The 25681-nt window shown below is 42.4% G+C and overlaps 1 protein-coding gene and 1 non-coding gene across 2 annotated transcripts; both read left to right on the top strand.

The window, feature by feature from the left end:
* The first annotated feature begins 1161 nt into the window (after positions 1-1161).
* LOC135290301 (cytochrome c oxidase subunit 7C, mitochondrial) lies at positions 1162-3342 on the top strand. Its single transcript, XM_064404231.1, has 3 exons — positions 1162-1344; positions 2301-2446; positions 3254-3342. The coding sequence occupies exons 1-2, from the start codon at positions 1270-1272 to the stop codon at positions 2415-2417; spliced, it is 192 nt and encodes a 63-aa protein (XP_064260301.1). The 5' UTR covers positions 1162-1269; the 3' UTR covers positions 2418-2446; positions 3254-3342.
* LOC135291555 (small nucleolar RNA Z39) lies at positions 1515-1577 on the top strand. Its single transcript, XR_010354366.1, has one exon. It is a non-coding gene; the product is annotated as a small nucleolar RNA Z39 (small nucleolar RNA).
* Positions 3343-25681: the final 22339 nt, after the last annotated feature.

Below are 25681 nucleotides of genomic sequence, written 5' to 3'. Positions count from 1 at the left end.
AGAAGAGGCCTGGCTGCCTGAGCAGCAATGGAATTTAGCAAGAATAGGAAAGCATCTTTCCTCACATTTAGCAAATGGAGGGGGAGACAAGTATTGCAAACTCTGACAAATAAAAATTAAAACCTATCTAAGCAAAGGAGAAAAAAAAAAAACAACTAGCTAAAGGAATCACATGTAGATCCACAAGTAATGACAAAAGGCGTCCTAGGGTTCTACATCAGCTGTTTGTGGTCAAGGACCACAAACTAATGCAATTAAACCTCACTTCTCAAAGTCATTTTAACCTGCTTTTATTAAAGTATTACTTTAGTGAGCACAAAAATCCTGGTTTTCTCTCCTTCTACAGTACATAAACACGCAGAAAGGGTGTGACAAAAAAAAAAAAAAAAGCTTCCTTGCAACGCAGCATCAAACTACTTTTCCTGAAAAAGAAAAGCTTGTCTTCAAAATAATCCATGTAAATAAACAGATGTAGACCAATCTGCAAGTAACTTTGTTACCCCTTTGGCAAATGTGAAGGCTGCTGGGAGTCTTTCTTTCCCTTCACATTAGCGAAGTTTCTTTAAAGTTTAAATAGGCTGCATTATAGTAACTGAAGGTAGTGGTGCCACATAAATAAGCCACGTACAAATCACCATAATCCATCATGATAGAGAGAAATCCTTAAAAAAAAAAAAAAGGAAAAAGAAAAGGAAAAAAAATAGCATGGCTTGACAAGACAAGGGGGAATGGTGCCCAGAGCAGCTGGGGCTGCCCCTGGATCCCTGGAAGTCTCCAAGGCCAGGTTGGACACTGGGGCTTGGAGTCACCTGGGAAGGTGGAAGCTGCACCTGCCCGCAGGGGGCGGGGAGCGTGGAACCGAATGAGCTTTAAGGTCCTCCTTAACATAAACCATTCTGTCACTGTATTTTTCATTTATTTAACGGGATCCATGAGCTCTGCAGTAAAAACGGTCCAGTGCAGCTCGCCAGGCTCAGCTAACCCTCCGCCCCCTCAGCGCCGCTCCCGCCATTTCCCGCCGCCCCTCAGCCGCCACAAAATGGCGGCGGGGCCGAGCGCGACTCCTCCCCTCTCCGAGGCAGCGCGCGCGGGGCTCGACCAACCGCAGGCCGCCGTTTGGCGCCACGTGACCGCAGGGAACTACAACTCCCGTCATGCCGCTGCACCTCCCTTCCTCCTCCGCGGTTCCGCTTCCGGCTCCCCTCAGCCGCGCCAGCCTGAGGAAGGTCGCTCAGGGCGGACGAGTGGCCGCTCTCTCCTGCCGCTATCATGCTGTCCGCCGGTGTCCGCCGCTTCGCTACCTCCGCCATCCGCCGCAGCCACGTTGAGGAGGGACCCGGGAAGGTGGGCAGCAGCGTCCTGGCCCGCTGAAGGTCGCGGGGAAGGGGATGGCGGGGTGGGGGTTGGTGGCTGCCCTGTGCCCGGCTGTGGTGTGTGGGCTTTGGGGTGGCGCGGTGGTGGCGGTACGGGCACAGATCGTGCGGTGGCCGAGCCCAGCGCCTCTCCCTGCGGTGGTACAGATGATGAGCATTGCGGTATGAGGGGTTACAATGATACTGTAAACGCTTTCTGATGTACCTGGCCGGTTTTCTCAAGCCTTCGGTCTAAAGGCTTGGTTTTATATATGTAACCGATACGGGGAAATTCTTCACGGTGAAGATAATGAGATACCAGAACACTCGGGGACTGTAGGTGTGTTTTCTCAGGGATTTTACAATTGACTGTATGAGACCTGCGGTAAAATGGTCCCACCTTGGGCAGCGTGGAGAGGAGAAGAGGGGACGAAGTGACCTCCAGAGGTCACCTGCAGGCTGTAATCGTGGAGTGTTTGGGTAGGAAGGGAACCTTAAAGATCCTTTTATTCCATCCCTTGCCACGGGTAGGGACCAGCCTCACCATTCCAGGCTGCTCCAGCCCCAGTGTCCAGCCTGGCCTCGGGCACTGCCAGGGATCCAGGGGCAGCCCCAGCTGCTCTGGGCACCCTGTGCCAGCCCTGCCCACCCTGCCAGGGAACAATTTGTTTCTAGTGCCCACCTGAAATCTCTCCATTTTCAGTGAGAATCTGTTCTTTCTTGTCTTGTCACTGTAATTCTTCACAAAGACTCCATCTCCAAATTCCCTTCAGACACGGGAAGGTTATTTATTACCCTAAATACTGTGTTTCTTTCCTTGAAGAAGTAGTGAAAATGCTTTGGAATTACCTGTTTGTTTTGTTCTGAGATTCTTAGCACTTCCGAATGGGATAGAAAGGAATTAATACTTGGCTTGCAAAGGCTAAAACTCTCTTTATTTTCCTCCAGAACCTCCCGTTCTCTGTGGACAACAAGTGGAGGCTGCTGGCCATGATGTGCGTGTTCTTTGGGAGTGGATTTGGTGCCCCTTTCTTCATAGTCAGACACCAGCTCCTGAAGAAATGAGGAGGGCAGGCTGCAGCTGCACTGGCTGGGTAACTGCTTTTGCTGGAATTCAGTGAGCCTGACCTGTTTGGAATTTCACATTCCCGGCCTTCTGCAGCCCGGGTGCTGCGGTCTGCAGTGGCTGGGGCAGGGGGAGTTTGTGTCCCACGGGGTGGTTGGTGACCTTTGCCTCCCCCGAGGCCGCTCCTCTGTGCCTGCAGCTGCTGGCTGTGAGCAGAGCTGCCTCTGCTTCCTGCCCTGGGCTGAGAGCCCCTGGCACTGCAGGGCCAGAGGCTGTGATGCTGTAAACGCTTTCTGATGTGCCAGACAGAGCTCAGGGGAAAACCGCATTTTGTTGGAGCCGTGCCAAAACTGTCTACACCGTTCCTGTCCAGTTAGGGTGAATTGATTAACAGCAATTAATGGGTGCTTGCTGACGGTCCCAGCAAAACAAGCCTCAGGCTTTGCACCCGTGCCACTGCAGTTTTAAGGTGATTCCACTTTGGAAGCTCCTGGTATTGTCTGTAATCTGACAAACTAAGCATCTTCCAGGAGTGACCCAGAAAGTTCTCTAAAGGAAGTAACAGTCCTCATTGGAATCTCATAACTGGAACAAATTGAGTAATTCCTTTGCCAGTTTGATGTTTATTCCACCCTCGACTGAGGAGAAAACCAAAATCAGCAGATTTGTATTGAAGCTGGGCATTTAGAACTGTGTGGTGTCATGCAGGGTGAGGCTTCTGATGCAAAACCAGACAGTGGATGAAGCAAAGTCCTCAAATAAATCAACACTTGTAGTTAGAATATATATATTTATTACAGGGCTCTTAAGTTTCTGCCATTTCTTTTTCTTGCAGAGTTGATGTCTTCTGCACAGCATCGTTCAATGGGGAAATGATAGCTGCAACCCGTGCTGGATGTCTCTAAATAAAATCTTAAACCCCAAGGCCTTGGGCTGTGTGTTTTGTGAAACTCCTGAAGTGCTTTTGACAGCTGGTGTGTACTGAGAGCCCCTTCTGATTTCAGTGTATTGCCGTTAAATCAAACACTTAATTGTCATAGTGTGTAAGAACAGAGGGTGGGGAAAATCACATTCCAAAACAGGGATTCAAAATTCTTTTACATGCCAGAATAATGATGTGGGACAGTTTGTTGCAGTGGGTATCCTGTCACCACAATCCATGCTGCAGAATTTTTCACTTCAGTGAGGGTTTTCTGTGGCTTTTCTTCCAGGCTCAGCAACTCTCCCTGATCTCTGTAGCATCAGCTCTGAGCAGGGATTTGGGCTCTGCCCTAAAGGTTTCAGGCTCAGAGCACAACTCTGATCAGAAAAAAAATATTGGTAATATTCTGTATTTACTAAAACAGAATCTGCTGCATATTTCCAGGTGTTTGGAAGGAACTGATGCCTTTCTGTTGGTACTTCTTAGTTGTGAACCTTCCTGGTTAGCCTTTTCCCCCCTCTCAAACACCCTCCTGCTGCAGCACCGTGCATTTAATGTGGCTTGAGCTGAACAGTTCCACAAAACTTTGAATTCTTGCCTTTTAATCTGTGTGGGTGCCAGTTTCTCATCAAACTCCCTCAGCAGAAGGACGTGGGAGTGGTAACACTGCTCGTAGCAGAGCAGCTCCTGGGTGCCACATTTCTGTCTGCAGCGTGAGTCTGAAGTGCTGGTGACTCTTTCCCCTTTCTCTGGAGTCCCTGATTTCAGTTGTCAGTCCCTGAACTTCAATTTTCAGTCCCTGATTGTCAGATTTCAATTACATATCTTTACCTAGTTTTATTTATAAAGCTGTCTTTTAAAGCATTTCTAGTTCCATTTCTCACAAATATCTAATAGTTTTTAGTCAGCATTTCTTATCTTAAAGTTTAAATACAAATACATACTGTATAAACTTACCAAACTTCAAAAATTCCCAACAAATCCATTTCCCACGCCTGATGTGTTTGGGAGGAGCACACATCACCTCTGTGCTTGTGGTGTCATTTTACTTTCATTTACAAAGAAAATGCACAGTTTTGCAGCCTTCATTAATACAGCCAGTTAATTCAAGGTTCCTTGAGCGCAGGAAGTTGTTAGTTTGTGTTTTTGATAAAACACCTGCATGCTGTGAGCTACAAAATGAGGACTTGTGTCCTCCACTCCTGGCAAACTCTGTTACTTCTGCTGTAATTAGTCCCTTTAGAGCTGGGTTCTTCCCCTAACTGAGGTGCTCGGGCAGTTTTCAGCAGTTTTTGAGCCCCAACAATTGCCAAGTCCGTAAGTTCCCTGCCTGACTTAAGTAATTGGTTCCCTTAGGATTTCAGAAGTTTTCACTTCTGCAGCAGAAATGCGTTAATAGATCTGTGCTGCTCTCTCTCTGCTAATGCAAAATGGGCCAGTCTGCATTCTACCTAAGTCCATGTTTTACTTCTAGATTATCTGTGGTTTCATGATGCTCAGTAAAGCAAAGTCTGAAATGCATTATTTTGGTTGCCTGGGTGGAAAATACAGGTTGTCATTGAGAGAGATGTGGCTCCTGTCATCAATACCAGGTGTTTGTGTTTCAATTTCACACTGGCCCAACTCCAGATGCCATTTTTTTCTTTGCTCTTATGAGATCACTGCATTCAGCCAACATTTCCTCAATCATTTATTTATTTGTTTTTTTTTTTTAATTTAACTGCCCATTTTCTTCATTTACTCTCCAAATTTACCTTGGCCTTAATCTTGTAATTTACCCATTGTATGGTTTATTGTTTCTTATTTATTTATATTATTAAAAATATGGTTTACTGTCTCCTTAGTCCATTGTTTCTTTACTGACTGCTGAAGAGATGAGCCAGAGAAGCTCAGATTTTTTTTTCCTCACCTCATTTTCCCATTTTGCAATGACTTCTCTAAAGACATTCCCACCACAGATCCTAGCATGGAAATAGCCAGCCCTGAGTGATTCCAGAGACAGATATGTCACTATAAATACTATTAATTAACTGATATTTAATGGTATTAAGAGGGATGGATCAGATTCATTAAAACCCACGAGCTGCAGAATTAAGTTGTGCAAAAACATAACAGTGTGTTCCATCACACTCAGATATCTGATAGTCTTTGTTCCCACTGAAATATTTATTTTAAAATAGCCTTTTGGGTTCCCGTTAGGGCACCTTGACTTGGTAGAAGATAAATGAGTGAGAATGGGCAAAAAGCAATGTGTAAGTGGTCATCCTCTGTCATTAAAGTTGTATGAAGGAAACAAGGCAGTGGTTAAAGGACCTCTGGGAAACAACACATCTGTGTGAATGATTGCATTTTTTTGGTTGCCAGATGCCAATTTTAAGGGAAATCATTAATTTCCCTTAAAATCTCTGATTTTTTCCCAATTTCCCTGTTATAATTTTCACCTTCATGTTTTCTGTTTTGGCACAAACCCAAAACCTCTCTGTTTTGCTTCCAGAGAGCTTCACAGCTTACCATTTTTAATTACGTTAGGTATAGTCTTTAAGCAGTTTCTGAATTAAATCTGAGCAGATGTGAATTAGATGCCCTTATGCTTTAATATTTTGGATATTTTCAGTTTGTGGATCTTCTTTTCTTACTCTGGAACACTCGTTATTCCAGAGGGACAAGTCTGGAAGGGCTTGGGTTCAATTACATTGAATGGGGTATTTTGATTTGGTGAACATGAATACATTATTTTTCAAATCAAATTATTCTAGAATTTCTGTTCAGCAATTAATTTGACAGCGTATCCTTTTCATATCCACTCTTCAAAAAGCAATGGGAATTTGATTTTTCTTTTTTTTTTTTTTTTTTTTTTTTTTTCTCCCCAAAGAACAGTAATTTCAATTCTTGGTTTTTTTCTGTTTTGAAGCATCTGGTATTAATCCATATTGGAGATATTGGCTTGGATGAGCCCCACTTCTTATTGTGGGCAGCCCTTGCATAATTGATATAAGTACGACAGAAACCTGGACTAAGTTTTTTCTTCCTTTAAATTGTGACTCCTTCACAGAGGTGTTGCCCTGTGCAGTAATTGAGTGTGAGTTACTTATGAAAATTCCTTTAAGACCTTTTTACTGCTAATTAAATAGTAGGGGGAAAATTCAAAATATTTTCTAAGTTATCAGCCACTCTTTTCTTGTTTCTTTCTAGCATGAGATTTTTATTTCTGTCTGAACATGAAACAATTCAGAGGTTTATAAACAAATAGGGCTGGAGGACAAAACTATGGAAGTAGAAGTTATTTGTGCATGGGCTAGCACATTAAAAGTGTTTTTTTTCCTGTAAAGGTCAAGGTCATCTATACATTGCAATTCATACTTTGGTTGAATTTTCAGTGTAGGAACATCAATGGTTTGGGTTTTTTTTTAATTAAATAGAATTATTATGTAGAGGGGAGGGGAGGGGAGGGGAGGGGAGGGGAGGGGAGGGGAGGGGAGGGGAGGGGAGGGGAGGGGAGGGGAGGGGAGGGGAGGGAAGGGAAGGGAAGGGAAGGGAAGGGAAGGGAAGGGAAGGGAAGGGAAGGGAAGGGAAGGGAAGGGAAGGGAAGGGAAGGGAAGGGAAGGGAAGGGAAGGGAAGGGAAGGGAAGGGAAGGGAAGGGAAGGGAAGGGAAGGGAAGGGAAGGGAAGGGAAGGGAAGGGAAGGGAAGGGAAGGGAAGGGAAGAAAAATTGCTGCCTCCATGAAAAAGAAAGTAGTTCTCAATTTCATGATCAAGAAAATAAAGTTATATAAAGGTCAAACAATACACCCAATAGGGGATATCAGAGCTGGGACACAATATCCAGTGCTATAAAAATATTCCTGCCTGTTCCCACCTCAGTGGAGTACATCAAACAGCTTTTGTAATCGTAATTTTGATGTGTGAAAATACACGTTAGGATAGAAATAAAGCAAAACAGTCTCTGGGTTGCTTAATTGGAAGTTGGAATGTGTATCAGAGGAGCACAATAACACAGTTATTTTTTTGTAAAAGTGCCATAATTACATCTTCAATTATCACCAAAAAAACAGAAAAAAGAGTTGGAAAAATAAGGAGGAATGGTGCAAGTTTAGGACACAGGTCACCGGAAAAGCACTTTGGAGTAGCACAGAGTGGCTTATGGCAGGTCGAGACAGAAAGACAGGGACTGTGAGACCCTCTGTGCTGCAATTAATCATTGTTTCAGGTAAAACTTAGATGTGGGCTCTGCCCCCTGCCCTCTCCATGGGTTTTCCAGAGGCAGCCCCTTCTGCAAACAGCGAGCGCCCGCCCGGCTCCTGTTTGCTCTGCTTGCACAGGGAAGATAAATGTTAGTTGCTCTCTGGGATGATATGCTCAATAAGTTTGACTTGAATTTAAATGAGTTTAAAATAATAGTATTTGCCGGAATTAATGTGATCCACTGTTCCATTTTCTCCTTTGGTATTCCATGAATAACATTAAGTTCCTTTCTGTGGTTGCACCACCTTTTTCCATTAGCTATGTAGAGCGTGCAGCTCTTTGAAAAATGTCACTGTATAAATAGTGTTGCTGAGAACCTGACTAAGGCACAGACAGCAACAAAATGTGGAAATGGACCTTGCTGGTGAAAAAAAAGAAAGTAAAAATCATGTATGTGAAAATGTGTATTAATGTATATAAAAATTCTGACGAGTGATGGAAGGACAGATATGTGAGGGAAGAGTGTGGTCTGAGGTTGTTTCTTTTTTGTAAACTTTTGGTTGCTTCATTAAAATTCATAAGTCTTGAGAGTTCTTTAGAGTAAGTTTAGCAAAAAAAAAAAGAGAAAACAATTTAAAAACCCCCACAAAAAAAAAAAAACACAAAAAAAACCATGCAGTTCTGTAATTCTGCACTAAATGTAGTTTTGTAAAGACAAGATCTCTTCCTCAAGGGAGGGAAAACCTGCTAGCCAAATTAGATATTTGGCTAAATGGGGCCTTGCTGTGAACCAAAGCTATTGCCTGAAACAGTGGCAGAAAGGGCTGTCAGGGGAAAAACACAAAAATAAATATACAGGCCATTACTATGAGTGAAAAATCCTTTTTGCTTGGCTCCATGAGCCATCCAGGTAATTTAAAGTGAGAACTGGAGATGTGCCTCCCTAAAGAAGACCCATCTCTCCAAGACTTTTTTTTCTGGCAGCCTGCAGCAGATTTGGGCAACAGCTAATTGGAAACTTTTCTGGAAATGTGTACATCCCTGTGCTTCAAAACCAAGGTGTCACTTCTCTTTCCTGTTTGTTTCTCCTCGTCGTGGTGCTGTCCTCTGAATCCAATTCTGCAGAGAATTGTTTTCAGCCAAAGAGCAGGAGCTCAGTTGTTAATTCACTCTTGCCTCAACCCACTGCCAGGAGCTGTGGGTGCCTCTCTGTAGCTCATTTGGGAGAATTTCAGTGCTGGCTTCATGAAGCTGGATGTGGGAGGGATGGGGGGTTTTTGGAGGGGTCAGGGGGAAAGCTGGCAACCCCTAAGTAAGGTCTTTTATCTTGATATTCTGGAGTGGCAGCACAAACGGGGAGGTATTCTGGAAATACCTGCATAATTTAAATTGTTAGGCACAGCTGAAGTTCCTCTGCCCACTACATAATCCACAAGCAGCATGTGGGCACCTGACAGCCTACCTGCAGTACAGCTGAAGGTGTGACTTCAAAGCTACCTAAATTTTATTTAATTCTCTGTTTGACACTGCTTTGAAGTTAAAGCAACACAGCAGCGGTTCAATTGGAATTTACCTCTGAAATCAAACTATGTAAAACAATTTGCCACCTACTCTAATCCTAAGTAGGTCAGCAAAACCTGAGCGAGTAAGACTTTAGGTAAGTCTAAGTTAAGTTTAAGTTTATTCAAGTTATTTTTCGTGCTATGTAGGCAACCCCAAGATTGGGAAATGCAAAGGCCAGAAAGCCAAGCAGAGCATCAGCACCAGGACAGGCTCAAACCCCCATGGTTTTTTTGGGGTGTTGGGTGCCACAACTTTTCCTTACAGAGAGCCCATAAACTTGATAGTCAGCCTAATTTCACATGAGAGAGGACTGGACTTCCAGCACTTGCTCAAAAGCGAGTTTAAATACAATTTAATGTAATTATTATTTTTTATTTACTAGAACACTAACTCATGCTCGTTCTTGTTGGATTATGTTATTTTTGACTTAGAGATGGGGTAATGGAGAGGTGTATTAAAAACTTTTATTCCATTTTCAGTCTCATGTGAAGGGTAAGACAATGCAGATGTTATAATTCACGTTATTACAACCATAAGCCAACTATTTCTTAAATACAGTACACTATAAGCATTTCTTGGCCTATCAGCTTTTGCTACAATAGACTGCAAAAGCTTTAAAGTCAATGATCTAAAATTAGTCTTTTGGGTGTTTATATAATGCATCTTTGCATTATATAATGCATATATAATGCAAAGTTCTATTCATATATATTCATATATAAATGCATAGTTCTATTTCTCCAAAGTATCTAGTCTCTTTAGTAAGGTCAGCCTTTGAAACTTGGAATTTGTTTCTAGTTCCGTTTCTCTTTCAACGTCTGTCCTATTCCATAACATTTCTAAGTTAACATTTATTATTTCAAAGTTTACATACAGATGTATACTGTGTGAACCTTCTGTCAAGTTTTGAGAATTTTCTACAAACCCATTCCCCACCGTTCTCTCCTAGTAAAATTCCACAACCACCCCTCCTGTGCCACAAACAACTCCTGAGAAGTGGAATAGCTTGGTGGGTGGCACTGAGAGCACGCCCTCACCAGAGCAGCCCAGGCTGTGTGGATTAAAGCAACAACCCTGGGAAGCCACAACAGATCACCTGAAACTGAGCCTGGACTTCTCATATTCTGCACAGCAGCTCACCTGGATGGAAGGTGACCACACACCTCTTCTTTCTCCTGCCAAATTTAGATACCACTCCAGCAGCCGTGTGAGCACCCATTAAATCAGGTCATGCAGGAGAGGAAATAACCACAGGTTGTGCTTTTGAAAGTGGCATTATTGCCAGGGACACGCTCTAAAAAAGATGTTTTCTGAAATTGCAGGAGAGGAAAAACACAATATGTAATCAGGGACTGAGAACGGTCGTTTATTAAAAGCCCCTAGCAATTTTCGTGTGAGATTGCTAAATGAAACCTTTGTTCTCCCTCAGGAATCAATGACCTTTGAAAAATTAGTGACCAAACAGAAATAGAAGACAATTCAAGGTAACTCTATTGACAAAGGAGGAAAAAGAATAAAGAGTTCAAAGTGTCTCGCTGAAGGTGAAATAGTGGGGGGTGCTGCTGGGTGAGAGGTACTAAGTGAAGGTTAAAATGCCTCACGTCTGCAACAAATCACAGTTAAGAAAAACTGCCCACCAACGGGTGTTTGGCCTCCTGCCAGGTGCATAAAACAAGGGAGAAGAACCTAAATTCTCCCAGGTATTTCTCCTCACTGGTTTGAGTTTTGCCAGGTGGACTCAGAGAACAGGTTTGGGGCTTTAAACCCCAAACAAACACACGAGAGGGAAAACAGGTTTTGGTAGCTGTGTACTAAAAAAAATACCTGATATTGTTTCATTTTCCTGAAGAAACATAAATCAGGATTCCAATCTACACTTTAAATGCTACATTACCTGCTACTGAATTAAGCCTTCTATAATTGCAGAAGGGTTTTAAAAATAAAGCATTAGCCATGGATCTCCTTATTCTGACTTGTGTTTTTTGCAGCATTTATGACCCCAGTCATGCAGTTCTGAGTATCCAATCTCAAATGATTGACAGAACAATTTTTCAGGCAAAGTATTCCAACCCAGAATTTTGTGAACACCAGATCAGTGGCAGATTTTGGGAAATCATACTCCCAAAACGTTGAAGTCGTTAAACTAAAATTAATTTAGGAAAAAACAGCCCATACACTAAAGAAATATATATTGCTGTTTACCCTCCATCCCAAACACTGTCCTTCTCAAAAAACTTGCATTTTGTCACTAGCCACTCTGTAAAACTACAGTTTCTCAATTTCTATCTGTTAACACCCTATGAATCTTCAACACTGGTTCTATCAGTGCTTATACCTATTGATTAAATGCAACTAATTTAAATTAATTAAATACCTATTTGACAATCCTATTCAGCTGCTAATACTTAAAAATTTTCCAGTCTTTTTGTAAAATGCAAAAGTAATTCAGAAGGCGATGCACCATCTGGCCTCATAATACCTCTGTTAGTTTTGCAGGTTATCAAAAATTCACTGCTCCCTCCCTCTCCTTCATAATCTTCCGTCACAGTCAGTTTCTTTTTATCATAAAAATACTGTAAGTTTAGAAAGCACTCAAAACCCCAAAAAGAGCCAAAGGTCTATGGTACTTTAAGAGTTGTAAAACAAATGTGGTTTTAAGGCAGGAAGGATGGCACTGTTGATGTGACACAAAGCAGATACTTAAAACAGACGTTCAGCTTTTCCTTACTGAGCCTTTACAGACCTTGTAAATATATTTGCATTACTTAGAATACAGATATATTTAAAAAAAAAAAAAAAAAAAAAGAGAGAGAGAAGTCCTAGCAAAAGCTCCTGTGGGGTTTGACAGGGAAACTATAAAATAGCAGTTGGATATAGTCAAACTCTATCCAAATTCTTTTCCAATATCAAATGAACTGTAAAACTTACTTGTATATGGTAGAAAAGCCCCAAAACTGTGGGAAAAAAATGTCAGCTTTTTGTCCCACCATTTTATTTAGCTTTATATGATGCATCTTTTACTAGTTGTGGATTTAAATTCATTTTTTATGTATATGTATGATGGTGTGCAGGTAAAAATTAATAATTATGTAAATGCTTGGAGTTCCTTTCTGTTCAACTGGAAAATAATATTTGTTACCTGTGAATAATTATACACAGAATGAAGAAATTAAAACTATTCTAAAACTTTGCCATTACATTTCCTTGTATTTTGTACTTCTTAGCTGTAAAACCTAATTTTTAAAACCTCAGTCTTTGCACAGAATTATTATTTATATAGTGGTGCAATGTCTGAATAAATATTGTCTAATTCTTCATTTATTTGCTCAGTTCAAGTGGTCTCACACAAATGTCCAAAGGACTGTAATCATTCCCTTACCTCATTTTCTCAACAAGGCAGTGTTTTCACAGTGCTCTGTTGCTGTAATAGGTATTATAGTGGAAGAAAATTGAAATGCTTGCTCAAACATTTGCCAGAAAATTAGGAATTCTGGACTGCCACCAAGTAAAGGGAAAGAATTCCCAGTCAGACATCCATCAGCTACTCCCCATCCATTCAGAGGGCACGCAAGGGAGCAGGATACTCCTGTTGGTGAGTGTTGTAAAATTCAGGAGAGCCCAAATTAGATGCCTTTTCATGCAGTTTTGTGCCCCATGCTTGATTTCTCTGCCTGGAAGTAATTTGTTAAATGTCTCACTCTTCCATGAGGTACTGCTGGTGCCTAAAACATCACCCATCAGAAAGGAATGACCTTTCCAGGAAGGAAAAAAAACCAAAAAATCACTGCGTATGACTTTTTAAATGCTGATAAACTTAGGTGGCACCAACAACCCCAGCAAGATTTATTGAGCAATACCCTCCAGTATATAAGCACCATCAGGTAGCTTTGCATTCTCTGATGAATAAACAATTGAAGTCGTAATTGTTTGTGCATTCCTGAAAATGTCAACAAAATCAAACATCTGTCATGCCAGATAAGGAAACACGGCTCGTTTAATACACTTAGTGCTCTACTCAGCCTTGGAAAGGTCACTCCAGTTTCAGCAAGCAGGGTGTAATTTATTGGCCCCCAGTAAATGACCATGTAGTGACAGTAAAGCTGCGGCCCTCTTTGGTTACCCTTCAAACGAGGTATTTGATTAAGGTGGCACATCACATTTAGCACAATCTGTTTAATGTTGCTTTTGGACGCGCCTCTCACCCTCTCAATTACAACCAACTGTGACACGGAATCATTTTTACCAAAGCAACACTCACAGCCCACCACAACAAAGCAGAGCTAGCCAGAAGGACGGCCTGGAAATCCACCCTTTTAAGACAACAAACAGCACACAAAGGCAGCATTCACTCCTCTGCCATCTTCAGTGGCAATAAACAAAACCCACGCACAGCTCCATTGCAGGCTGCAGCCATCTCCAGCACATCTTCTTGGTGCTTGTCTGCCAAGGAGGGCTGGGCACCCCTCTGGCTCTGCTCTGGCTCCCTGCATCAGGCTTCTGCATCCTGAATCCCTTCACAAATAACTCATGGCAAGTGCTGCTCCTTCTCCCTGCTGGCTGCACGCAAAAGGCTGTCGGGACAGCCCAGGGATGTCTCATTTTGCACAGAGCTGTTTAGCTGGAAACTGATCTCTTGGAGCCACCCTCAGTGACCTCCATTATTCTCCTGTTGGCCTGTGCTCAAAAGATTTGCTAATGTCAGTGAGAGGGAGATAATTTGGGGTGAGATGGACATAGTGTGGCACTGAGGATCGTGACTCCTTCAACACATTGCCTTGAAGCACAGTCAATTTTTCGCTTGATGGCTGTTGTAACCTAAGAGTGCATTCAGTGTCACTTGGCCCTCAAAACCCTGAAAAAGTGTTAATTATTGGTGCTGATGAGTTGGTTCTGTTCCTCTTTAAACTGAGAGGTCTAATCCTGCAGGACACCATGGTGTGGGAGATCCAAATAAGCAATGTATTATTTTCCAGGCTGGCTGGCAGGTCAGAGCTAGCACAGATGCACAAATCTGCTGATCACATCACTGGACAGCTGGTGGGAGCTGGCCCAACTCTCTTCCCTCTGTTCTTCTCCCAAGTATTTGACTCCTGAGCCAATTCTGTGAACTGGCTCCAGAAATTTATTTATAATCCATGGAGGTGATTTGGGGTGAGAAAACAATACTCTTAGAAGGTTTGTGCTTTTAGGGAAAGGTGAATTTGAGGTGGTTTGTATGTCTAAATTATGTAAGACCTTAAACAAAAGAGGATAAAAGGTATGGACCGTTCTTCCTTTCTTTTATTTTCAGTACACAAGAGAGTCACAAGGCCAAGTGAGGATTAAGCTACTGGGGTTTTTTCATCCCAACAGGATTACAAAATGCTTTATGAAGTGTCAGTTTGTTTCATGCCTGCCAGTAGTGGAAAATGGGGATTACAGCCCTCTTTGCAAAGGTTGATCACTGCTCCCCTGAGCAGGGACAAGTGGGCCTGTGCATCCAGATCAATCCTAAAGGACTCCTGTGGGAAAATAAGACTGCATTTTGGCTGTCTGAATAACCAGGCTTTACACTGGATTGTTACTAGGCTCTCCCAGAGCCTGTTTTCAGAGTTTGAGTTGGCCTGACCCTTTCTACTTGCAAACACATGTCATGTAAGGACATCGAGCAGAATTCACTCCTGAGGCAGAGCATGGCATCACTGTGAGGGAGTGGATCACCCATTCTCGTGATCAGCTGTCATGATTTATGTCAGATATGGTTTAACACCAGCCAGAAAGTCACCCCCACGCAGATCCCTGCCCACCCTGCCCTGGTGGGATCAGGGAGAGAATTGGAGGGCAAAAGTGATAAACCCGTGGGCTGAGATGAAGACAGCTTAACACGTAAAGGAAAAGCCATGCACACAACAGAGCAAAACAAAGAATCCATTTCTCCTTTCCCACAGGCAGGCAGGTGTTCAGCCATCCCAGGACAGCAGGGCTCTGTCACATGTCGTGGTGACTTCGGATAACAAACACCAGCACTCCAAATGTCCCCCACCTCCTCCTTGTCCCTGCTGCTCTGCACGGAGAGAATGATGCTGCAAGGTCTTGGATATCCCTTGGGCCAGCTGGGGTCACCTGTCCTGGCCGTGCCCTCTCCCAAATCCTTGTGCCCTCCCACCCTGCGCCCTGGTGGGGTGGTGGGAGGAAAAGGAATGCTTTTGTGCCAGTTCAGCAAGAACAAAAACATCCCTGTGTTGCCAACACTCCACCACAGACCCAAACCACAGCACCACACCTGCTGCTGTGAACAAAATTCACCTTGACCAAGACAAAAGCAATCCATTCTCCATCTCTTCTTCCATGCCCAGGCCACACACTCTCCAAAGTACCCTCATTAACCACCACCCCTCTCTCCATCCTTTGATGTGGCACTCAGACATTGTTCCCTTAGTCTATGGACCACTTTTGTAAAATGTCCTTGAAATGTCTAAAATGTCCACAAAATGCTCACAGAGTTATTCAGTGCATGGTTTTGGGATCCATCTGAGGATCAGCAGTGTTGGTGTGGAACAGCCTCTGTCCTTCTGTCCCAAAATCTGGATGGCTCAAAAGCTCAGAATCTGAATTCAGTGCCTAACCAAAAATCTCAGCTCTGTTTCTGCCAGCCACCTCCTGCTAAGCAGGAACCAAACAGCATTTCCCATAACGGGTTAGGGGCACCCAAAACAAACAGAGGGAAATAATCATGTTGCAGATTGCATAATCCCACTCTGGAACACATTGCTGCAAAATGTGGGAAGGAGTTAGGGAAGGATCAGACAAATCCAAAGAGCCCAGGCACGTCAGTGTGACACCAACAGGAGGGTCCACAGAAAATGTGAATTCTGGGCTGTGAAGGAGAAAAGAAAGGGAGAGGTGTCCCAAAAAAGCATCTATATGTAATACTGCGTTTAGTACCCCTCCAAAATTCTGTTGTTTCCTGTTTCTTGTGTTGTCTCTGCTGCTGGCTGACCTCAGAGAGAGCACTGAGAGAGCCCTTGGCCTGAGCCAGCAAGGACCAGGCTGGAATATTGCCTTAAACAACCTTTCAGATGCACCTTTAAAAACCTAATTGTGTTTCAGACCTGCCAAGTGTTCGGCTGATCTTGGTCATAAAGATATATTCCTCTTTGGTCTGTATTTTTAATCATAATTAAGTCCATTTTTCTACACTTGGCCTTATTGCTATTTCATTTACTTAAGCTGTAATGATTAAATCTAATTTGCTACTCTGTGAAATCTTAATCCTTCTGAAAAGTAATGGGCAAAGTACACAGGTCAGTTAAGAAACTGATTCACCACATAACCTCCATTTAGTAATTCCATTTATTTCAATAAAACTAGCTGGCACATGAAAGAAAGACTCTACAGTGGCCTTTAGTCTCCAGAAAATCATAGAATTTTTAATACAAGCACTGAAGAGATGTCTTGACCTCTTCCTGAACATATAATTTTTCATGGAAAAAGATCCAAAACAAACCCAGCTCATAAAATCTCTCTAAAGAAAGCCACCTACATTTGGTGCTTGTTCTTATTTTACAAGTACAACATTATCCTTTTCAAATATACAAAATGTCAGCTTGATAATACAGGGGAAAGGGCTTCCCTACCCACAGTGAACATGATTTCTCTAAAAAACAATAAATGAAAAGCCTATTACTAATGCAATATTCTCATTTAATCACATTTGTTCATTACTACCATATTTTAGGTGATATAAAAGGAGGAACAATTATTGCCTTGTTCACTTTGATTTATTTGGCTCAGTGCCTCCTTACCTAGGTAATGTAAAATAAACTGTGCTACATGGGTCATTTATGATGTGATTTAATAAGATGCTTTTTATTTCCAGCCTGTAGGGAAGCACATTATTTTGGAAGCACCTGGCAAAAAAGAAAAAAAAAAAAAAGAAAAAGAACCCTAAACAAAATCAAAACCAAAAGACTCAACAACATTTCTTTTGTTCATTTTCTATTTTCACTCAGTAGACTCCAGCCTAGAAGTTAATTTAAAGCAGGTTTTCCATAGTGGTAATGTACTAAAACAGGGCTTCAAAACCCACATCAGGAAACAGTACCTGGATGTCAAAATAAGGAAGGTTGTAACTAGAAGCTTGAGCAGCTCCTAACTTCCTTTGGGTATTTCCAATGTAAATTAAGACTTGTTCCTTTTCACTGGCTGAAAGAGGTTAATGTTTTTTGCTTAGCAGCACATGGTGTCTACAAACAAAGTTATATTTATATAACAGGTATCTGAGACACATCTGGAGGTAAAAAAATTAGCTAGGAAATTTGTCTTCCACAGACACAGTAACATGAGCAAGTTCACCACACTGAAAATTACAAAAAACTTGCAGGAATGTGGGACCAGTTTCTATGGCTTTTAGCTTTTTTGATGATTCACTTATAGCCATTCTGTGGGGACAGCATTAACTCAAAACTCTGCAGATGGCACACAATTAAAGGAGCTGGTGTTTGAAAATCCTTGTGTGGAGATATTCCATATACTGTAAGTGGAAGAGCTGATGCTGATGACTGCAGCAAAGATCTACCTGTTTCCAGATTAAATCCCTGGGGTTTTGTCTCTCAAAATTCTCAGAAATTTTAATTTGAAACAACACTACATGCCTTAAGGATCTCTCTGGAAAGAGATTAGTCAGTGAGAAGATTTTAAAAAATTTTAGAAACCCTATGATTGCACCTATTTTTTCTTTTTCTAAAAATTAGTAGGACTTTACCAGACAACTTCACAAGGAATTCTTCAGCTGACACCTTTTTTGGGGGATAGGTCTTTGTCTCAGCTCTAGTGTTTGTGTGTATTTACCATTATACCTCTGTATCTAGCACTAGATTTTTCGTTAGGTTTATGCCCCCATTAATAAAATTCTGTATTTCCTGGTATACAGCCTCCTTCAAAGTTAAAAGCACAAGGAGGAAACCCTTCACTGTAGTTTGAGAAATCCCAACCAACAAAAAAGCTCCACCAAGTGCCTACCCGAAGTCCTAAAATTCAGCATATTTAGTCTCCTGGATTGTAGAAACTTGGCAGCACGACCATGTGGAAGAGACAGGGAGGCTCAGGAGGTGGTGAAGGGTTCAGTCCCCATGAGGCTTTTGGGAGGAATTTAACTAACAACACAAAACTGTGGGAATTGTGAGTCCCCCTGAAAATGTAGATAGGGATGGCAGGAGTACACATCATTTTATCTGTGCTTTACGAGACACCCTTGGATGTCCTGAAATGTAGAACATAAGAACAGGCAGAAATAAGGACAGGTAAGGTGTTGAAAAGTACTGATGGCTTAAAATCACCTGTGATCCTCCTGTAGCTGAAAATCTCTGCAGCTGTACCTGTGCAGTGGCAGAGATTGTGCTGCACAGATGGCCTTCTGCAACAGGAAAGAAAAATTGTGCCATTATCCTGAGCAGAAATTCAAATTTCATGTTTACAGTGGTGTTCTTGAATATTTTACATTTCCTTAGGTCGAAAATATGCACATCTCAGAGGGATACCAACAGGCCTCCAGCTCTCAGGGGTCCCAGCCCAGCAAGGAGCTGGAGCTGCTGCAGCCAGGCCGGAGGAGGCTCCAGGCTGGGCAGAGCACGGAGCAGCTCTGCTGGCAGCAAAGGCTGGCACAGCTGCCATTGCTCAGCCGGGCAGGAGAAGCTTTGGGCTGAGCTCAGGGCGGCCTTGCAGGGCCTGCAGGGGCTGCAGGGAAGATGGACACAGACAATTGCCAAGGGCTGCAGGGACAGCACCCAGGGAATGGCTGCCAGGGCCAGAGGGCAGGGCTGGCTGGCATCTTGGCAATGGGAATTGTTCCCTGGCAGGGTGGGCAGGGCTGGCACAGGGTGCCCAGAGCAGCTGGGGCTGCCCCTGGATCCCTGGCAGTGCCCAAGGCCAGGCTGGACACTGGGGCTGGAGCAGCCTGGCACAGGGGAAGGTGTCCCTGCCATGGCTGGGGTGGCACTGGGTGGGATTTGGGGTCCCTTCCAACCCAAACAGTTTCATTATCCTGTAATTCTTAGTATACAGGTAAAGGATTAATCAATCCCCATTTAAAAATTGTTTTCAGCATGAGGCTTTCAAGACAATTTCTGTTCTGCTGCTGCAGTGATTACATCTGATGCTGTATCTTCTGGCAGTATTTATGCATGTGAGGTAAAGCACTTACCTAATTGCATATGAGGGTAGTACATCAATACAGCCACATAATCCATAAACATTTCTCTTTCATAAGCTTTTATCGCCTTACCACTGATTATTTAGGGGGAAAAAATCATTAGTGTTATGTGGCATCCTTCCCTTTATTATTTTTAGCCTTTAATGAGGTTAAAATATGCCAAGAAACAGGAATTTGAAGTGGGGAGCAATAAGACTGGAAATTGAGTGATTGGAGCCACTTCAAAGATGTGCACAGAGAAGTTGCAGCTCTCTTTCACAAGCTGTAGCCTGGACATATCTGGTCCAGCCATGGGTGGGAGAGAGTATCACAGTGTGCCAAGAGCTGCATTTGCCAATCCATTTGCCATTCTGAATGGCTAAGGCAGCACAGTTCACCACTCAAAGAGCTCTCTGGGAAAGCCTGAGCCAAAATGACATTAATTTAGATGTTTTTTGAGCTGTGGAAGCAGAGATGCTGAAGATGGTCATACGACCTGAGAGATTCCATAAAGAAAAATTGTCTCATAGGTTCAACTTGCTCAAAAAAGGTTCATGAGAAATGTCTCTTGATGCAAATCACCAAGAATCACACTGATTCCTTTGTAAGATCATGCTTCATTACTCACTAAAATTAGCAAAATTACTTCTCTCAACTCCAGAGGCACAATCAATTGAGGAACTTGTAAATGTGATGAAGTTGCTCTTACACAGGCAACAAGAGATGATGTTTTGTGGTTTTGTTACAGCAAATCTGACTGCAGTAGAAGACCTAAGGGACCTAAGACAAATGGTTGTAAGAAATTATTTATGGGTAGCTTTTGTGTCATCTCTCTTGTGCCTGCTAACATACTAGGTTTACTTTAATAAAAACACAGGAAAAAGATCTTAGTATCTGGTTTAAAGGTTATTATTGTTCTTTCAGAGAATCTAATCTTATCCCGGGCTCCCTGCCGAGCTATATTAACTAATAAAATTTTCTTTTGTGCCTTTTTAAAGACACTGTCACACCATGTGCAGTTCAGTGAAACACTTACATTTTGTATTTTAAACTTGGTTTATAGACTTGCCATTAGTCTTGGGCTTCCATAAAGAAAGGGCTTGGTGACAGCAAGGAGCCTGCTTAAATCTTGTAGCTGCAAGGGAGCACAACACAACAAAAAGAGCTCTGCTCACCCTGATGCCTTGGGATTTTAGGTTTTATATTGTTCATATATTTGTAATCCTGCAATTCTTTGGTGTGTAACTCTCAACTCCATATTCAGTGTGAGCTACAGCTTTCCCGTTTTGGGCAGACACAACAATTCCTCTCCAGGCCTGGCAATCAAGGACACCTCACTGCCCCAGGGCCCAGAAATGTAAAACAAAAGTGAGCTGGGGGGAGCAAACTTGGGGTAAATGACTTCATTACCTGAAGCTGTAACTGGAAGATTAATCCCCAATATGCAAATGGACCAAACTTTAAAAATGTGAAAACTTGTGACTCATCATACGTTTTTTGGGTGTAGCCCCTGAGGTACCTAAATTTGTCTGCCCTAAATGTACCTGAAGGCCCTTCAATAAAATTATAGCTGCTTTTTATTCATTTAATTTTGTCTGCCCTCTGTTTTTAGGTAGCCCCAAAAGGCATCAACCCTTGAGCCTTCAGTGTTGTTCATCACAGTGTTGGATGAGAGAATGAGGGGATCTGCCCTGGGCACAGCAGTGGCCAGGGGAGTGTGTCAGCCCTGGGACAGCTAGTAGGAAAATGTGCTTTCTGAGAGAGAAAGGCTGGCAAAGAGCTTGAATTCCGTAATTTAGATGTCAGAATGTGTCAGATATATCACTGTCAAACTTGATCTGCTAGCACTGTGTATAAAATTTACCCGCATAAGTTCTCCTCCAGGCAGTCAGTGCTGGGAGCAGATCCAACCACCCTTCTGGAATGAGACACTGAAGTGGCCTGGATTTCTGCCCTCACAAAGCCAGGACCTCTGGGGTTTTCAGTGCTGGTCTGTTCTTCTCTCACCTTCACTAAATGAAAGGAAATGCAACTTTATCAATGTTTGATTACAGATGTTGCTACTTCAGTGGAAGTCCACAAAGATTAGAATCATCATAACCACTGATTTACACAGATTTCCACAACAAAACAAATGTGATACCAGGCCAACTGGTGTCCAAGAAATAAACCTGTCCAATCTCTGCAGATTCCTCCTGCCCGGTTCCTTTGAGACTGGATGGAGCTGGGAATAATTGGCCATCAATTGCAGACCAGCTGCCTTAGCTGTGAATAGCTGCCAAGCAAATCCTACATCCCAGCACAGTGACTGGGCTATTCTGGGGGATTCCCTCTATTCCCTTACCTCTGCAGTCTAAATCCATGCTGACTTCCCCATGCAGAAACAATACAGTCACAGTTTCAGTCACAAATCCCTGACAAATTTATTTCAGTTTCCTGTATCAGAAGGAGGTTCTGCAGACACTGTTGACTGTCAGCTTAGACTGTGGTTACAGAGAATGAACCTTCCTGTCCTCATTACTGAGCACTCACAGTGATCAGAGAGTCAGTCTATTGTTTCAGAAAGTCGGAATTTAAAGCAGAAATTTAAAAAAAGACATTAACAATCCTACTAAATCTAATGTTGTATTGTTGCATTGGGAAATCTCACAAGCATTTCTCTGCCATTCTCACAAAGTTCTTCACTCAACAAGACAAATAAACTATATCAAAAGTTTCATCCTGAAAGAAGCTGCAAAGCAGCCCTTCCTCCAAAGTACATGTGGAAAAATTCATAAGTGCACAGACTTATTTACCAATTTTTCATGTTTACAGTGTTTTATTCCATTGCTTAGGAATCATCTAACTTGTAAAATTGCCATGTTTATACCATGCCAGTGTCAAAATGATGCTACAAGTATCTGCTGAAAACCTTCTTAAATGCAGGCATTTGACTCTTAACAAGTCAGTACATCAAAACTTTGTATTACTTTATACAGAGTTTAAAAAGCAAACTCTTTCTCCATCAGGGGAAAATCATCATATTTGGAACAGGATGGAATTCCAGGCAGGAATAAGTTTCCCAGAGAAGCTGTGGCTGCCCCTGGATCCCTGGAAGTGTCCAAGACCAGGGCTTGGAGTAACCTGGGATAGTGGAAAGTGTCCCTGCCCATGGCAGGGGGAGGCACTGGAAAAGATTTAAGATCCCTTCCAACCCAACCATTCTACAAATTTGTGATTTCACTTACATAAACACATTTTCCAGACGGTTTGGCCTAACTTTTTAATGCTCTTAAAAATCAAAAGAAACCTTCATATGAAGAAGAGCATATAATGCTGTATGAATTTCATACAACACAGAGCAAACAAGAGATTGAAGAACCTGTGTGGTAGGTCCCTGTGTTTGGTGGAGTGGGGATGAAAAGGACATAGTAAATTTTTGTGAGGCATGGGGAGCTTATATTGTGCTCCAGTAACATGGTGATATGATTTCATGTTGGCTGAAATGCTGAATTACTCTTGTGAACAGGACACAACAGGTTGTATGACTTGGAAATCCATTGTGGAGGTGGTGTCTTGTGGCTGGACCAACAGGCAGATTTTCCTGATTAATGTAATGGAAACATCCCAAGACAGAGGGTCTGCAGGCTACAGTCAAATCTAATTCATTGACTTTATTAGCAACAGATAAAGTCCTGACCAGTGCAGCCTAAATTGGAGATAATGGTTCCTTTCAAAACAACACTTGTAAAATTGATCTGATTGCATCTTTCTGGCATTTTCAATTCAATCAGGCAATAACCCAGCTGGAAACAGCTCCTGCTGATGGGATGGGGCAGGTTACATTGCTGTGGCTTAACTGGGGGAGAAAATAACTTCCCAAATAACTTCCCATCCCTGTGCAGGTGCAGGAGCTGAACCCCCAAAAGCCTGTTGGGATCTTGCACTGCTTTTCCTGGAAAGAAGAGGAGCATCATCTTCACCTCGCTACAGACCAGTGAGAATTCAACATAAATGTACACTGAGCAGAAGGGATTTGTCCTTTCTTTGGTACACTAAGTGTTCTGCAAGTCTCATAAATAATTTTTAAAGCTACCTACTGTGATAAAATATGCAGCCAGGATGTGACTGGAATACAGTGAAAGGCTGGTATTGAGAGTTCTGTGCCTTAAAACACCTTCTCAATCCTCTCACCTGGTGTCTCCCCACCTCCCTTCTAATCCCCCACGAAAAATTTGAATTGTTTTCTTGTATAAATTCCATCAGGGAGTTTACAACATGCAGATTGTCACCAGCAGGATGGCTGGGTATAAATTAACACAAAAAACGCACTGTGGGCTACAGGGAGTGATATGCTCATCTCCTCTGAGAACACTAAAACAGTGTTCTGTGACCAACTTATCTGGTTTGGTTATTTTATTAGTGTCAGTGTGGGGGGGTTGGGCAAGTTTTGCTAGGTTTTTCTTCTACTTGGACCTTTTTTTCTTCTGTTTTGTCTTGATTTTGTGGAAAGCTGCAGCATAATGTTAGTCTCAGTGAAAATATATTTTTGCTTTCTTTCATTTTCCAGCAATTTATTGGAGACAGAAAAAAAAAAAAACCTCAACATATAAAAACTGTCTGTCTGAGACACAACTTTGCATCAGATATTATTTTCTTTGTAAATATTTTTTCCTTCCTGAAAAAATAAAAATTGAGTGAGCACGCATTATCCTGAGGGAACTCAGGATAAAGACATTCCCAGATCAATGAGCTTGGGGAGGGAAAAGCCTGAATGGAATCCTTGCTTCTTACCTGATTAAAATAAGCAAAAACCAGATGGATCAAAGTGCCCTGTGTGGTTTTATAAGTGTGGTTCATTCCCTAACCCCCAACCCTGTGCATATTTTGATTTTCTTGGTAAATGGTGCCCTCTGCAGCATCCCTTCAAATCTTGCAAGGTTCTCAGCACTTCAACTGATCCTTAGTGCATCACAGGCAAGGGACATGGTGCCAAAATACAGAATTCCAGCAAATCTGCATCACTTCTGTGTTGCTTCACAGGGTCTGCTGCAGCTCTGATGTTTCCCAGGCTGCAGCCAGCACCAAGAAGAGGTTTTACTAAATTTGGGAGAGAGACAAAATCTGTAAAGAAGACAAAGCTGGACACATTTTAAGAAAGGAAAAAAAAAATAAACCTGCTCATTAAAGCAGTTATAAGAATATTATTTGGAAAACTTCCATATGTGATTTTTTTTTCTAGTATTAATAGCATTCACTTGTATGATGTCTTTCAGCCAAGGATTTTGTTTAATAAGCATTAACTATTTATTCCTGTGGGATTTGCAAAGAACATGAGACATGTTATTAACACCATTTAAGGTATAATTTTTTTTTTTACATTTATTTTGATTTTATCAAGGATTTTTTAGATCACAGCATATGCTGCAATGTGTAACTATTTAATCCTGAATTCATTATAAAGAAGACCTGGTAATGTAGTGACAGCAGTTTCTAGGTCAGACACTTTCCCTTCTGAAATTCTCCCTTGTCTGCTGTACATAATTTGTCTTACACCCTACAGTCTCTTTTTCAAAGGGAACTTTTAATCTTTTATGGAGACTTGATAGCTCTTGAATCATAAAAGAGTAGGTTCAGCCAGAGAATTAAAAAATGCTGGGATGAGAAAAATAAGAGCTAGACAAACATCTGTCAGGAATGGCTTAGCTTTAACTGGGGCAAGACATCAACTAGGTGACTTCATGAGCTCATCTCTGTCTCCATTCCCATTTTTTATTACTCTATGAATAACCTGTCTTGATAGGACCTTGTCTCTTTTCTAAGGCATTTACCCATGTCCCCAAAAGGGGACATTTCACCCAATTAATAGCTTCAGAAAGTACACCTTGAGGTACAGCTGCTTAATAAATATTATGTGTTTAATTAATTAATTAATTATCTAATTAAATATGTGTAACATTTCCCTATTCTGTCAAATCCAGGGGAAAAAAAAACCACGCACAGTTCCTGGGTCGGTGCTCCAGGAGTTTTTTTTGCATATCACCACCAAGAACAAATACATGGATATGGGACTTCTAAAAGGGATGGGGTTTAACACATCTAAAAGGTTGACCATATTCACAAAATCATGGAATATTGGAATTGGTTGGGTTGAAAGGGACCCCAAAGCCCACCCAGTGCCACCCCAGCCATGGCAGGGACACCTTCCCCTGTGCCAGGCTGCTCCAGCCCCAGTGTCCAGCCTGGCCTTGGGCACTGCCAGGGATCCAGGGGCAGCCCCAGCTGCTCTGGGCACCCTGTGCCAGCCCTGCCCACCCTGCCAGGGAACAACTCCCATTGCCAAGATCCCAGCCAGCCCTGCCCTCTGGCCCTGGCAGCCATTCCCTGGGTGCTGTCCCTGCAGCCCTTGGCAATTGTCTGTGTCCATCTTCCCTGCAGCCCCTGCAGGC

The sequence above is a fragment of the Passer domesticus genome, chromosome Z, assembly GCF_036417665.1.
Source record: "Passer domesticus isolate bPasDom1 chromosome Z, bPasDom1.hap1, whole genome shotgun sequence".
NCBI lineage: Eukaryota > Metazoa > Chordata > Aves > Passeriformes > Passeridae > Passer > Passer domesticus.
Note: the sequence above shows the minus strand (reverse complement) of the source record. Positions and strands in the feature narration are given on the sequence as shown.